The following is a 17,378-nucleotide window of genomic DNA, read 5'->3' as shown; positions in this document are numbered from 1 at the left end:
TACTTATTATGTAAGTAAATAATAATATAAAGTAAATTATATTATGTTATATAATTATAATATATTAATTAAATAAAGAATGAATAAAGAAAATAAAAGAAATAAAACATAAAGAAAAAGAGAAAGAAAGGCACGAATAGCAGGGAAAGAAAGAAAGAAAAAGGGAAAGAAAAAGAAAAGGAAAATTTAGGGTTTTGGAGTTTCAAGCTTGATTGGTAAGCCAATTTAATCCCTTTTCTTGTAATTTTGGTGTCTATGGAATCCTAGGAAGAAATACTAATTGAATTATGTTGAAATTTAGGAAGATAGTGAATTTTTTGATGTTGATTAAGTTGAATTATTGCGTAAATTATGAGATAAAATGATAGAAATTCAAGTTAGAAATGGGAGAAGAATTAAATTGTAAGAGAGAGATATAAGTTTTGAAATAGTAGGGATTGAATTGAGAGAATTCTATAATTAATGTTTTATGCTGTAAAATTTAATAGTTGAATAGTCTAAAGTGATAATTGAAAGAAAATATCGGGTTTATTTTGAAGAAAAAGAATGGTTATGGTGGAAGGACTAAATTGGAATTTATGTAAAAGCTACATGGAAATAAAAGAGTGTGTTATTAAATAACATACATTTATAATTTTAAATGTTAAATTTTATGTAGCCAACATAGCATCGGAAACGTCATCAAAAAAGGGGAAGGAGAAAGTGAATGAGGATATCAAGTAAACTCGAGAATTACGGTTTGTATTTCAATAAACTATGCTTAATAATTTAATAAATGTAATTTTTATTTTTAATTGGTTAGTATGTATGATAAATGATGTGATAGAAATTGTTATTGCTTATGTATCAAAATGAAATGATTCAAATACCCTATTAACAGTGTCGGGCTAAGCCGGATATAGTTGGCATGCCATAGGATTGGAAGTGTTCAGGGATATTCGAACTGTGTGTCGATGAAGGACTGTATGTGTTGACTATTGTTACTATTTCGGATTCGTTCCGAAGAGGTACTCTGACTGATTCTTTATTCTTATTCTTTATTGTTATTGTTATTGTTATCATTCTTTATTACCCTTACGGTGTATTCCGGCTTGGCCAATGAAACACTGTATGATATCCTGGTGCGTGGGTTGGATCCGTGTATCCGTCCAGGTCCGAGTTATGTTAATAGGGGTAAATGAAAGTACTAAAGGCCGACTGCTATTGATTATGTGACTGTGACTGTTATACGATTGTTGAAAGGTATCGAATGATATGAAAAATATATAAAGAATTGTTTAATTACATTTAAGAGCTAAAAGATGAAGGTAAGAGATTAAGCTATTAAGACTATGAAAGTAAAAGTTTTGAGTTACAATACATACACATGGCTTATTATTGTTTTAAGCATTAGTTTATAGAAATACCACTGAGTGTATACTCAGCGTACGGTTTGTTTCCGTTCGCAGGTTAGGTACAAAGTAACTAACATCTCAGCATCCGAGCCAACTCCCGAACTCAAGTAATTGGTGAAGTTTATTGTCTTAAAGAATGGCATGTACCTAGGTTGTTTTGATGTTAAATTGTTTATAAGTGAAATTAGTGAAGAATGTTAGTGGATAGTTAATGGATGTAATGAGTGTGTTATAATATAGTCCTTTTTGAATTGAATTGAATGGTACTTAAGTGCAAATTTTGAAGTAGTTTGTTTAAGGGTTATTGAATATAAGTGTTAGACTATGGTATGATGGTTTAATGAGTAATAAATGTGTTTATCATATTTTGGATTGGTTAAAAGCTTGAATATTAGATTGCTTATTGTTTAAAGTTTGCAGTGTGACAGCCCTAATTTGACCTTAGTCGGAAAGTGGTTTCGGGACCACAAAACCGAGTCGTAAAAATAATTAACCATTAAATTTGGTGTTTATTGTATGTGAAAAGGCATGTGTGAAAGTTTCATCATTTAATTTTGTCATTTGTATGCGAAATTATTAAATAGGACTTATGTGAGAAAATTTAGAAATGTGTTAGGCAAATGTTGAAGTGACTTATTAATGCATGTTATAAAATGCTTGGACTTGCATGTCAAATATCCCTTTTTGCTAGTAGTGGCCGGCCATGATGATGAATTTATATTAAAATATGTATTAATTTTAGTTAAATGGTTTTATACTTTAAATAAAAATAAAGAAATTTGGTGATGAAAACAAAGTTATATCTTTGTTCAACTTGGCCGAATAGAAGAAAGAAAGGAGGGGAAGAATTTCGGTCACTTGAATCCTTAGGGAGGTTAGTATATTGTGTTAAATTTGTGAAATGTTTACTTGTTTTAGGCAAATTATCATGGTTCTTGCTTAGCCCATGCTAAAATTTTCAATAATGATGGGTGAATGGAGCATTCGGCTATGGTTATAAAGGAAGAAATTTTGATTGTTTTATTTTAATTTTGATGATGAATGTGTTGAGGAAAGAAATTGGTCTTTCTAAAAATATGAATGGTTAATGTTTATACTAGTAATAGCCGAAATAAAGATGTTTGATGTCATGAATAAATGTTGTTTATATGTTTTGAATTGAGTAAAATTTGATGTTTAATCACTTAAGGATTCGGCATTGTTTAAGATAATTTATTTAAAATGTGATTTTATAATTTATTTAAAATGTGATTTTGAATATTATGAGTATTGGGATGTAAGTATATGTATGTGCTCGGTCATAGGAGTTTGCTATGAAATTTTGTTTGGTTGAGTGATGAATGGCCGAATGAACTATAGGCTAGGGTGGATAAAATTTTTGTACATAAGTAGTGTGTGTGACTATTGGTTAATGACATTCGGCATTATATTTTTTATATATGTGTGCATTCGGTCTTTGGGGGGGGATAACAAGATGAAGTCAAAATGTTAAATAAGGATTCTAAGACTTGCTAAGTTGTTATGATCATTTGCCGAATGTATATTGGTCAAAGGGAAATTTTCAAATCATCTATGTATGAGTATGTGAACTAAATATTAAATGAATATTCGGCATAATGGGGTTTATGAGTAAATGGCATACTATATATATAATTAAATTCGTGTATATGGAAGCATGGTAAATTATGTAAATTTTTGCTTGTTTATGTGAAATAGATATCGGTATAATAAGCATAAAAATTTAGTCTTGGCATATTATATAAAACATATTATACTTTGAAGTTATGTGGTTACTGAATGTGAATAATAAGTAAATAATATTAGTTAAGATATTAAACAAATTTATTTACATTTATTAAGCTAAAGAGCAAGGAGGATCGAAGTTGGATAGGGGAAAAGAGAAAGCAATAGAGTAACCAATCTACAACCGTTCGAATATACCGAGGTAAGTCTTTGAGTAACGGAACTTAGCTTATGATTTTATAGGTATCATATAAAAGCATAGTAGATAAGTTGTGATCTTATGGTTCTATATAAATTACATAGTGAAACAAATGATTTTTATTTTATATGACTTGGAGCCGAATGGTTAAAGAATTCATGTGGAATAACGAAATGAAATCGTATTACGTGTATGTAGCTATTGAGCCGTAAGAGTAAGGGTTGATAAGCATGTTGAACTTGTTTTCTAGTAATGCAATGGAAATGCTAATGGGTTATGATATATATATGTGCATAGCATTCGTGCGGGTTATTACAACAGGGTTAAGTCCCGAAGGCATTCGTGCGGGTTATTATAATCGGGTTAAGTCCCGAAGGCATTCGTGCTGGTTGTTACATCCGAGCCAAATTCCGAAAGTATTTATGTTTATAAAGGTGCGATTCTGTCATAATAATTCTGATTAATGTGCTCATAATCCCTAATATGACCAGGTATGGATTATATACATTGGAAAAATTTGGTACAGTATAAGTTGTGATTAAGTAATCGAATAAAGCTCTCCCGGCCATTCCTTAGGGTTATATGAAGTCTATAGCTCTCTTGAGTTACATGAAATTGAATCAAATGAAATTTAGTTAAGTTTGACTTCGAATGTGTAAACATATTGATAGAAGTGTAAATTAAAATGAATAAGTGATCTTGTGCATAGACATTTATTTATCCTTATGAATGCTATTTCTTTTGTGTTTTTGTTTCAAATGATTTCCTTACTTATAAGCTAACTAAGCATCGAAACGCTTACTCTGTTGCTTAAATTCTCTGTATTATAGATTTTGTTCGTCAGCTATCGGACTCGGAAGTGTCAAAGTCGAAGTCATCCACACTATCTAAGCCCCTTTTTGGTACTCTTTTAGTTGAACTTTGATAATGGCATGTATAGGACTGACCTTTGTTGTTAATTAAGTATCTTTTGGTAATGTATATTCGTATAGCCATGCGAAAATGGCTTGTATATTTTGAATATAGCATTATAATCATTTTGTATATATGGTCTTATGATATGGTTATTGAGTGGTATGGAAATGCTTGGTAATGATAAGCCATTGGAATGGCTAATCATGATCATATTTGGTGCTATGTATGTCAAATTGCTAGCTAACCCATGGAAACCATGAAATAGGTAAAATTTACCACAAAAATAGATTCAGACAGCAGTAGTGACATGAATTTGAAAAATCACTAAAAATAGTAGAAATGGAAATAAATAATGAATAAGTTATGGAATCGAAGCTTGATGAGTCTATTTTCATATGGAAGAAGCAAAACAGGTATATGAGCTATATTTTATGAGATGTTTAAATTTTTGTGAAACAGGGCCAGAGCGATTTCTGGATCCCCTGTTATGACTTTGGAAATTCACCATAAATTTTACAAAGATAATTATAAGTCATGATTCATATTTACAGATTCATTATTGAGTCTAGTATTATGAGAGACAAACGGCATAGTCATTGAAGCTCTGTACAGGGAGATATCTGATTCGTAATACACAGAGGTCAGAGTAGTCGAACCCTGAAACAGTGGAGACTTTAACTAATAAAATGTACTAATTGGCCTGACCAAAAATTTTGGAAAAAAAATTAGTAGATATATGTATGATTCTAGTTTTAGGAAAAATTTACGGAACTGGATTTCGAGTTTTGGAACTCGAGATATGATTTTAAAGCGCTGTGATGCGTTAGCCACTTGTCGGAAATTTTAAAATGAATTGTATGAGCTGTTTAAGTAATGAATTAAGTCCGTTAACACCTCGTGTTCGACTCCGGCAACGGTCTCGGGTACGGGCGTTACATGCAGGGTTGGTAAATTTGAATTATAAAGTTCTTTTGGAGTACATACGGGCGTGTGCCTTGGCCGTGTGAAATTAATTGATTTATAGGTATAAGTCAGAGAGCCCCACGAGTTGATGGCATGGGTGTGTCACATCATCCACACGGGCGTGTCACATCAGCCACACGGGCGTGTGGTACTATTCAAAGGAAGAAATTTTGAAATTTCAAAAAAAAATTTCTAAGCTTTCAATCAAGCCCTGGTTTGTTTAAGGTGTTCTTATTAAGTACCGTGGGCCCATTAAAGTTATATTTAGATGTATAGTATTGCATTTATTCTTGTTTTACGTGTAAATGTACTGTAATGACCGGTAATACTCCGTAATCCTATTCTGGCGACGGGACGGGGTTAGAGGTGTTACAATTAAGCTAGAAGAGTAAGGAAACCAGCAAGCTGGTAAGGTTCTTAATCCTTTTGTGTACGTAAAGGTTAAAGAGATAAAGTCATGGAATTCAGAATCATTTTAAGGGTTTCACATGCTTATTAAAGTTTAAGCTTTTAAGATGAAGTGTGGGTTTAACCAGTAAGTTTTTAGTTATAAGTTGTTGCTAGAAGAATGTAAGCTCTAGCGTTAGAGATAAGGATAAGCTATGGAGGAAATGAGGTTTCATATGAGTTTTAGACTCCAAACATGTTATTATGATCTATGTTGTCTAAGTATGTCATGTTTACATAAGCATGAAATATGATTATATGTGCATGCATTGCATGACTATGGAAAAACCTCAATGAGATAAATGAAGATAGGAAGGGAAATGGGGAAAGAACCTATTAGATACTGCCTCGGGCGAAGCTCCCGGCCTTGTGAAGGAAACACTATGGTGTTCGAACATCAATGTTAAGTGGTGTAAATGAGGTAATAGAAGAAGGATTTTGGATATAAAAATTATGGAATGGTATTTATCGCAATAGCGGTATCAGCTAATCCTTCAAGGCAACACCGTGATGATGATATATGGCATAAAATCATAAATGAAAGATACTATGGCAGTTTGGTATGAGGTAAGTAGCGTAAGACCATGGATGAAAGATACCATGGCAACATGGTACCAGGTAAAAAGGTATATAGCGTAAGACTATGGATGAAAGACACCATAGCAACACGATATAAGGTATATAAAGTATGCGGTGTAAGACCATAAATGAAAGATTGCTATGGCAGCCAGGTATAATGAGTAAGACTATGGGTGAAAGACTCCATGACATCATATGATAGTGTGCTAAGATCATTGAAGGCCCACCAATTCAAGTCTATTGACAGTATCGCGATACCCACATCGTGATAGGACAAAAAAATAACGTTAAGTGTATATTTATCTAACCGAAGAACCAGTCATTTAAGGCCCATTAAAGGGCATTTTAGGCACAAAGAGGGTCAGAAATTAGCTGCTAAGAATAACCAAATTTGGCTAAGGAGAGGGAGAAATTTAGGCTTAGTTTTTAGCTAGTTTTCCCTTAGGTTTTCTTTACTTTTTCTCTACACTTTTCTAGGGTTTTCATTTTTTTTCATCTTCCATAACTGTAAAAGTTATTTGTTTTCCACATTTTCTTCTTGCTATTAATGTTCTTGTAGTTAGTTAAGTTAGTTAACATTGTAGCTTAGGTTTATTTGCACATTTAGTCCTTTTACTTTAGTTGTAATGACATTTTCAGTTTTCGTTTAATGAATTTCAGTTTCTTTTTATATTAATATGTTCAAGCTAGTTCCTTTTATGTTTATTGCTTTAGATTTTTATGTAATATGCTTCTCTTTACATTTCCTTTAAGTTCTCTTGCATAAAAATCCAAACTTTTACATTTTTCTTAAGCTTTTCTTTAATGGCTTCCATATTCTGCACTTTTATGCTTGTTAGTTTAGTTTTTCATATGAGTAATTAAACTTTTAAGCGGGTGGTTGATAGAGATGTGGTGAACTGATTTTTTGGATGAGGGACCAAATTGTAATAAATTGGACTAATTTGAATGAACCTAAAAACTTAATATTGACAACCCTAAGGGAATATTTAGGTAAGTGAGATTGAGAGGAGATCTTGTTGAAGACTGGTTCATTAGTCCCAGGTTGGCCAGTGATATTGAGAGATAAACCAGACTTACTTGTCCAACTTGGTAAAATTAAGACCGAGAGGTAAAATAGAACCATTTTAGGAGTTTAAGCAATTTAGATCCCTAATTCGTGGATGAGTGAACCACATCAAGATCAATCAATCACCATTTGTTATTTATTTGTTAATTTCATAATTTCACACATTTTACAATTTAGTCCTTAGTAGCTAGATAGTAGATTAGTGTAATCACTCTTGACTTTTTATGATTTACTGTAATATAATTTTCTGCGATTAGTTGCTTAGACTCTCCATTTTGCATGCTCGTTAGCGAGAAATTGTTCAATCTCCAAATTTCTTGGATTCGATCCTCAGAATACTCTTGTACCGCATTTTTCAAATATATTACAACTGACCTGTCACACTTGCAGACACCGCACATATTAGTTTTGTAACACCCCGAACCCGAGACCGTCGCCGGAGTCGAACACGAGGTGTTAACAGACTTCAAACCACTTATTAGAAATTTCCCAGACATGCTGCCAATCTGCGTACGAGTCGTATTAAAAATCATATCTTGAGTTCTGAAACTCGAAATCCAGTTCCGTAAATTTTCCCCGGAACTAGACTCATATATCTATATGGTAGAATTTTTGTAGAATTTTTGGCTGGGCCAATTGGTACAGTTTATTGGTTAAAGTTGTCCCTGTTCCTGGGTTCGACTACTCTGACCCTTGTGCATTACAACTTAGATATCTCCCTTTACAGAGATCCAATACTTATGCCGTTGGTTTTTAATGAAACTAGACTCAAAAGGGAATCTATACATATAAAGCATGACTTCTAATTGTCTCTGATTAATTTAGGGTGAATTTCTAAAGTCGGGACAGGGGATCCAGAAATCGCTCTGGCCCTGTTTCACAAGAGTTTAATTATCTCCTAACATACAGCTCATATGGTCGTTTCGTTTCTTCTATATGAAAATAGACTCATCGAGCTTCGATTACATAATTTATTCATTATTTAATTCCATTCCTACTATTTTTAGTGATTTTTCAATCTCACATCACTGCTGCTGCCAGCATCTGGTACTAAAGCAACTATGCCTATTTCGTGATTTCTCCTTGATCTAACTAGTAATTCATCATACATATCACAAATTATGATCATGACTAGCCATGCCAAAGGCTAATCATTGTCAAACATCTCCCTACTACACTATTGCCATATCATGAATTTTAACACCAAAAATAATCAACCATGACATATGGCATAAAAATCGAATTACCAAGACTTGCGACCTAACATTATAGAACCAAATCCAACCGAACATTTATGCCATTTTTGCATGGCTAAAATTTTACATACCAAATTTCAACGAAACATATTAGCCTATACATGCCGAAATGTTCTCCTAGACCGACTAAAAAGAAGATACCAAAAGTTGCTAGCCGGTGTGATGACTTCGATGACAGTCCCGAGCACGCAAAAAGACGAGTCCAAGAAACCTAAAGTAGGTGACAAGCAAACACCGAGTGAGTATATAACTCAGTAAGTCATAAGCATTACATTGCCGTTCAGTAATAATATATCATAAGAGAAAATAAATAATGCGGGATTAAAGTCCTCCATCCATACCCAAACTGTGCTATAATTCCTTAGGCATTTCGGTTCGATCTCATACCAAGCCCTACTTTGATATTTCATACATTACACCATATGACATTGGATGCATTTATCTTCAAGTATAATCACCACATAGGTTCAAGACTTACCAAGCTCAATCCCAAATATAAATAAAATGTCTATTCCTCATGAGCTCAAGGTGTTTACTCGTACCGCTGTCCATGATTGACTCGATAAGGCCGCACACTTAGAGCATGTATATTTATTAGAGAATGTATAATAAGCCCGCACACTTAGTGCTTAATAGTCGAACTCGCACACTTAGTGCTATATAATCAAACTCGCACACTTAGTGCTATACAATTTGAACCCGCACACTTAGTGCCAATCTCATGATCATGAATGTTTACACCGCACTCTTAGTGCCGAAACCAACAACTCAATACATCTCACCTCTTTTCTTTTCATTCAATACTTTCATCACCCCATGCATACATGTATACATATATTTATCATTCCATTCAGCATCATTACATAGACGTTATGATCATTTAAATTAATACAAAATATATGCTTAATGACTTACCTTGTGTTGGGTAAGACGGTTCCAACTCGGCTACTCGATGATCTTTTCTTTGCCTTTGCTTGATTCTCCTCCTTTAACTCCTTGAGCTTAATCAATAAATCAACTAGTTTAACCACCTTGCTAAATATTTATAATCCAATTACACATGCATATGTATGTTAGTATATTCGCAACCATCCTCACTAATTACCCATTTAGTCGATTATACACATAATCAAAGGTAACCTCACGAATGGGCATACTTATGTATATATATATATATACACTTCGAATGGGCATCACAATTAGATTTAACGCCACCTTCATACTCAATTAGATGGCGAATGTATGTACAATGTCAACTATAACATCATTTAAACATCTAATTTCATCTCATGAACACTTGATCGAATTTTCCTAATCTAGCATATTTTCACATCTATTTGTAACATCATGTAAATCCACATATAACTACATTTCTTAAGTTCCACATCTTAATGCCCATTATAGCCATTCTCATAGTCTAAATCTAAAAAAATCGGCACATCCACCTTTCAACCATGTTAGCGAATACTCATTCTCTTCTTAGTCCTAAATTCGCACCTCCAACAAAGTGACTTAACAACTTCAACTTTCATGCTAACATAACAAGCAATTTAACACATACATATAACTAACATGTTAATAGCATCAAGGTATCAACTAAAATTTTTAAGCTTCTTAGTCAAAGCCTAACTCTCCGACAACCCCAAATCCAACCATGGGATAGATAGAATTTAGACTCATCACCCAAAGGTTGTGTAAACTTCCAAAAATATCATTGAACATACCTTGATCTAAAGGACCACCTTGGCTGAATCTTGCTTCCTCTTCTTCCTCTAGTTACGACAATTGCAAAAGAAAGGAAACATGAACACTCCTTCTTCCCTCCTTATTAAGCATTCAAACTCCCTCATTTTCATGCCACAACATCAAACACTCCTCCTAGATACAAGCAATGGCCGAACTTCTTCAAAATTTTTCTCCCTTTCTTTTTCTTGGTTTTTCGGCTAGGAGATGGCAAGTATGAACACCCCTTTTTTTTTGTTCACTTTCCTATTATTATTCCCATCATTTGTTAACTAAAAAAACATATTAAATTAGAATGAGTGGAGCATCATCACTCCTTGGCCGCCACCATGTATTTTATGGGTAATTTGACATGCAAAGCCATGCTTCCTCTCCCTATTATTAATTACTCCTTATAATTCATCTATCATCTTTTCTAACTTCGTCAACTAGGTCCTTTTCAATTAATTCACATTCCTAAAGCTAATATTAAGCATTTAATTTCTCATATATTCAACGTCACACAAAATTTATGTAATTAAAACACAAAAATAAATTTTTGGCTCGGTAATGTGGTCTTGAAACCACATTCCGACCAGGGTCTAATTAGGATTGTCACAAGTTTTATTCAATTGTTGTCTTTACTTGTTGATTTTTCTCCCCCGTTCGCGAGAGTAGGGAAGAGGGGGTCTAATATCCATAAACTAATTAAAATTTGACTAAGACAAGTTTACTTATCAATTAATAGTATAGCTATAGTGGGTAAAGATATTGTTCCCATGAAGACTAAAAATACTAGTAATTACTATCATTCTATTATTCAACCCAATAATTCGAGTGATTGATAAAAAATTAAAATTAACTAACTCAATTAACTAACGAACACGATAAAGAACAAAACATGAAAATAACCAATTAATAACCAAGAAGCAAAACAATAATTAAGAAAGAATTCACCTAGATTTCATCTGTCACTATCAATTTAAATTATACAATTTATTTACTTAGTATCTTGCTACGTAGAAATCCCTAAATTATGCAAAATATCTCTTTTGAGCATAAGAGCAACTGACTCTAGGTTGATTAATTGAAATTTCTTTCTAATTAAAGCCCCTACTAACTCATGCTATGGATTCCACTATTAGATTTGACTCTAATCTGGTAGATTTATGCCGTCCTATTTCTAGGATTGCATGCAACTCCACTCAATTACACAAGATTTACTCTTAAATAAGGTTTATTCAACCACTGATTTAAGCACATCAAACATAGATCAATAATCTAGAAATATTAAACCAAGAATTATGCATATATAATTAAGAACAAGAAACTAAGAATTTATTGCGTAAAATAAAAAATCAAACAACATAATCCATCATAAGGTTCATCTCCTTAAGTGTTTAGAAAATTAGTTCATGCTTGAAAATAAAAACATCCAAGATACAGTATGACCGAAAGAAATAAAGAAACTTATGATAATCCTCTAAGAAATCAATCAAGAATCTTCAATCTTGATAGAAATCTGCTTCAGAATCGGCTTCAATGGTGTTTTTTGAGTTGTTTTCTTAGGTATTCTCAGATGGCTCCATCCTATTTTCTTATTTTTATCATATACACGTCTTAAAATGTCCGAGAAACCTAAAAATCACAATTTTTAGCAATTCGGTGTGTAATTTCGTGAAATTGACATGGCCTACCACACGCCCATGTAGGCCACACAACCATGTGGCCAGGCCGTGTGGAATGGTCTAGCTCATGTAGCTTGCTTCAATTTTCTGGTTTTTGCTCGTTTTTCACTCATTTTGCTCCCACGTGCTTTATTTAGTATCAAAACATGAATTTAAAGGATTCTGAGCATAAAATTCATAATTAATATAAAAAAATCACCCAAAAATCATTAAAAATAAGATTAAAATATGTTACTTTTATCACTTATCACGGTCAAGTCACAAGTTATTTTCATCACACCAAATCATATTGCAATCCATTTAATGAAAATTAATCCATAATATATTTTTCTACTTTTGGATGGCTTTGCATAATGATCCTCATACTTTTTAAAATTTACGATTTAGTCATTTTTTTTTTCATATTTTCACTTTTATAATTCTTTTCACATACCGTCATCTCCAATATGGGTATACACCAGCATTAATATTAATACCACACTTACCTGATCCATATTTAAAATTTGCCCTTAACACAGGGGTTTCAGTACTTTACATCTTGCGACCTTATATCACTTATCCTTGCACATTCTTTAAGCCAAATTCATAATCCTATCGCAATATCTTACGTATAGGATTCACTTTATCAACACTCCTTAACTCATTTAGCCTTTAGTGAATAGTAAAGAATCAAGATAATTACGCGAAAAAGATCACTAGGCAGGAGTACGATAGTACTATTTAATAGAAGTACATAAGTGTTTAAACCTTTAAAAGCATAAAATTTAGGCGAATAAGATAATAATACATAAATATGTTGAAGTTTATATAAATATTTAACTTGATTATAATGTAAAACAACTTATCCGAATATAATATATACGGATCATCTACTGAAACTAGATGGATTTAAAGTTTTTTTTTTCAATGCAAATTCCAAGGAGTTTAGCTAGGATCTTATTCATCATAGGCTAAAATGGTACATAATCACCGGATTTTACCTGGTGGTTCAACCACTTAAATAGTCACTAAAAATAATTTCAGTAACCCAAGTTATTCAGTTTCTCAAAAATCTCTTCGTAAATTGTAAAAAAAAATACAATAATTAAAGTTAAAATAAGGTTTTTAGAATCTAGCTAGTATTTAGATCAATTAGATTATTGGTTCATTGATCCAATCAGTTAAAACAATTTGGTTAAATAAATTATTAAAATTTATAAAAATAAAAATTATTTTTATCAGTTTAACTGATTTATTGACATGATTATTAATTTAATAAATTTAAAACTTTTCTTTAGACTATACCTCAACTGATTTCTAATTTGATTGATCCAATCGATTCAAACTTTGAAATAATAAAAATAACTATATTCTAACTATGATTAAAATAGCTATGATTAAAATAATAAGAATAACTTTTTGTAAGAAAATAATGAAAATTATTAGCTATATTCTAACTTTGATTTTATATATTTATAGAAAAAAAGTACTATGATGAAAACTTAAAAGAAATATAACGTATGAAATAAAGGAATCTTATTTTGCTTTTCTTCTACGTACCAAATATACAAAAAGTAACCGAAGATTTTAACTTTTTATATTAATTTAATTATTTATCATTTCTTTTTATGCATTAATAAACTTTTTATTTTAATTTAAAATATAAACCATCTTAATAATTTTACTTTATAAAATTTAATCATGTAAATTACCTGGAAAATTTCTGATAATTTATTACCTAAAATACACACACAAATAACTGAAAAGGAAATTACGCATCTGTATTTTTTTCCGCTACCAAACATTTTCCCTTACAAATATTATTTTCTATTATTATTAATATCATAATTATCGCAATACCTAATAATGTTGTCTTTTTATTTTAACAAAAATATATACTTATTTTTCATATCAAAATATAAATATAAATAAAATATAACTGTGCGTATTACGCATCAGAGTGTAAAATAGCTCCTCTACCATTAAATACTATTAACACCGTTTACTTTCACTGAAAATTATCATTTTTATTTTTATTAATTTTCGCCAACCCTCCATTTTTCTGATCGACGATCGACCGAATCCCAATTCCTCGCCGCCAATTTTAATCCCTCCAAATTCCCAATTGAAAACCCTAATTTGTTTCCCTCCACTTAGTTCAGTGTATTTCTTCCCGCAAAAAACTGAAGTTTGATTTTTCGTTTCCTTTTTTAACTTCACTGAGATTCAAAAATTAGCTCAAAACCTTGATTTGCTCAAGCTATAAAGGACACGTGGCGATCTGCGTCTTGCTTCGCTTCCATTGCTGCTCAAATCTCGGTGAGTTTAGTTTAGTTTAGCTTTTTTTTTTTTTAATTTTAAACTGTACTTTATGCGTAAAATGTTTGCTTATACACTTTAATTTTGTAAAAAGTTTTAACCCTTTAGTTAAAATTATGAGTTAAATTACTTAAATTAAATATTTTTGAGCTGTTGAACTTGGATCCATTTGCTCTTTGTTATTTAGCTTTGAAATTAGTGGATTTGGGTTTTCAAATTTATTCAAATTTAGCTGTTTCTTTAACTGAGAAAAATGATAGAAGGAAGAGAAGTTAACTGTAAATGTATACCTTTTTTGCTCTAAGATATGGAATAACCCAACTCTAAAAAATGCTTGAATATGATTAACTCTGATGATTCATTGGTTTAGATTAAAAATCTAATCATTTTTTCCCCATCCTGTGGTTTCTCAGAGCTTAAAAGTTAAGATCTTGAATTCAAGGATAAGTAATTTGGTTTTAAGTTTGTTTGAAGGTTGCATGACTTGGTGGAGTAGAGTTTTACTTGGAAATGTGAAGCTTGATTTGCGAAAAGATCTAAATGTCATCTTGTTGACCTTATGCAGGAAAAATGAAATGGTTGAATATGACAATTCAGCTACTTTTATGGTTTATCATGTTGGGATCTCTATAACGTTTGTTTTCAAGAGTTTGGTTTTGAAAATCATTTGAATTTTCCAAATGGAAGCGAACAAAGCGGAGGCTCTTAAAGCGAAAGAGATTGCTGAGAAGCGGTTTGGTGAAAGAGACTTTAAAGGTGCTAAGAATTATGCAATAAAGGCTAAAGCGTTGTATCCTGAATTAGAGGGTATATCACAGATGGTGTCCACTTTCGAAGTTTACGTTGCATGGGAGACTAAATGTAATGGTGAAATTGATTATTATTCGATTCTTGGATTGAAGCCTTTTGCGGATAAAGAGGCAGTGAAGAAACAATACAGAAAGATGGCTGTGTTACTTCATCCTGATAAGAATAAATGTGTGGGAGCTGATGGGGCTTTCAAACTTGTATCCGAGGCGTGGACTTTGTTGTCGGATAAAATCAAGAAAAGTGCCTATGATATCAAGAGAAACAAAAAGATGCCTTCTGGAGTGGTTCAAACTCCAACATATGCCTCTGGGGTTACTGGTGTAAGCAACGCTTTGAATTCAACCTCACAAGGTAGACTTGATACTTTTTGGACTGTATGCACATCTTGTAAAGTTCAGTATGAGTATCTTCGGAAGTATGTCAATAAGAGACTTTCGTGTAAGAACTGCCGTGGCACTTTCATTGCTGTTGAAACTGGGTCTGCCCCAGTGAATGGTTCGTTCCCCTATTGTCCCTGGTCTTATGTGCCGAATAATGGATATGCAAGTCATGGATATGATGGGGTCGCATACATCCCGACGAATGCTGCTGCTTTTACTGGAAATGTGGTCTCAGGTTATCATTCTGGACATGGGTATGATTATGTTTCTAACATGTCATTTCAGTGGAGTTCATTCTCTGGAACTTCGACTGGGATCATGAGCCTTAATGGAGTATCTGCCATTTCCACTGATTCTGTTTATCAGACCAACAGAGAGGGTAGAGGAGCAGGGTCAAAGGTGAAGTCAAATGCCAATGGAAAACATTCCATGAAAAACATTGCCACTCCGAAAATTCCAAATTTGTTCAATGGCTATAATGATTCTTCAGGATCTAAGACTGGTGGAGTTGAGAAGAAAAGGAAGGTTATTGTTAATTCCGATTTTAAAAGTGGATACGTAGACAAGGGATTGAAACCTTCAGAAGCAGGATTAGCAAATGGACATGGTGTTGAGCCTGATCCAAAGCTTTCCAGCCCTAGTGAACCTCCAAATAGGCGATGCTTAACACAACCAATATTTGATGCTAGAAAGTTGTTAATTGACAAGGCGAGGACTGAAATTCGGAAGAAATTGGAAGAGATTAGGTTGGCTTCAGAGGCAGCTGCCGCAGCCTCAGCAGTTAAATTAGGCATTGAAGGAGTTCAACCTCCAGCAGCCGGAAAGGCTCCCAAGATATCAGATTTGACGTTTTCTGTTCATCAATTAGCATCAAATAAAAGTGCACCGGTCTCAATTACTGTTCCGGACTCTGACTTTCATGATTTTGACAAAGATAGGTCAGAGGAATGCTTCAAACCAAAACAAATATGGGCACTGTATGATGAAGATGATGGTATGCCTCGATTGTATTGCTTGATTCGCCAGGTTGTTTCTGTAAAACCATTTAAAATTCTCATTACTTACTTGAGCTCCAAGACTGATAACGAATTTGGCTCTGTGAATTGGGTGGATTCTGGGTTTTCTAAATCATGTGGACACTTCAGGGCACGGAATTCTGACATTATTGATCAAGTCAACATTTTCTCTCATCTTCTGAGAGGAGAAAAGGCTGGAAGGGGAGGCTGCGTTCGCATATTCCCCAAAAGTGGAGATATTTGGGCTGTGTATCGGAATTGGTCCCCAGATTGGAACAGGTCGACTCCTGATGATGTGAGGCATCAATATGAGATGGTGGAGGTGCTTGATGGTTACTCTGAAGAGCTTGGAGTTTGTGTTACTCCCCTTGTCAAATTGGTTGGGTTCAAGACAGTATATCAGAGAAATACAAATAAGGATGCAATTAGATGGATACCGAGGAAAGAGATGTTCCGCTTTTCGCACCAGGTTCCTTCATGGTTACTTCAAGGAGAATCCGGTGATTTACCCAATAATTGTTGGGACTTAGACCCGGCTGCAACTCCGGATGAGCTTCTTCATGCTGCAACAGAAGCAAAGGCTTAACATTAACCTTGTCATGCATGAAAAGACACAGAAAAAAGCATGATTAGTTTGGAATTTGGTTTACCATTCTTACAGAATTTAGATTTGACTGTACAAACATTTCACACTTTGCTTAGCAGCCAATGCAACATTAACTCCTGATGAATTTAGAGGATGTAATATTGCTGAGGATCAATATCCTATGCATCTACAATTCTGAATCCGTTGAATGTTTTTGGTTACCAAAAAATGTTCTTGTTCATACAAGCTTTAACATCTCTTGTTAGTTTTGGAACTGAGAATCAATGCAGCATGTTTGATCCACAAGGTCTTC

The 17,378-nt window shown here is 33.1% G+C and overlaps 1 protein-coding gene across 1 annotated transcript; it reads left to right on the top strand.

The window, feature by feature from the left end:
• Positions 1-13,904: 13,904 nt before the first annotated feature.
• On the top strand, positions 13,905-17,265 carry LOC108470481 (uncharacterized). Its single transcript, XM_017771806.2, has 2 exons — positions 13,905-14,273; positions 14,839-17,265. Exon 2 carries the CDS (start codon positions 14,954-14,956, stop codon positions 17,063-17,065), a length of 2,112 nt encoding a protein of 703 aa, XP_017627295.1. The 5' UTR covers positions 13,905-14,273; positions 14,839-14,953; the 3' UTR covers positions 17,066-17,265.
• Positions 17,266-17,378: the final 113 nt, after the last annotated feature.

This window comes from Gossypium arboreum, chromosome 7 (assembly GCF_025698485.1).
Source record: "Gossypium arboreum isolate Shixiya-1 chromosome 7, ASM2569848v2, whole genome shotgun sequence".
Classification (NCBI taxonomy): Eukaryota; Viridiplantae; Streptophyta; class Magnoliopsida; order Malvales; family Malvaceae; genus Gossypium; species Gossypium arboreum.
Note: the sequence above shows the minus strand (reverse complement) of the source record. Positions and strands in the feature narration are given on the sequence as shown.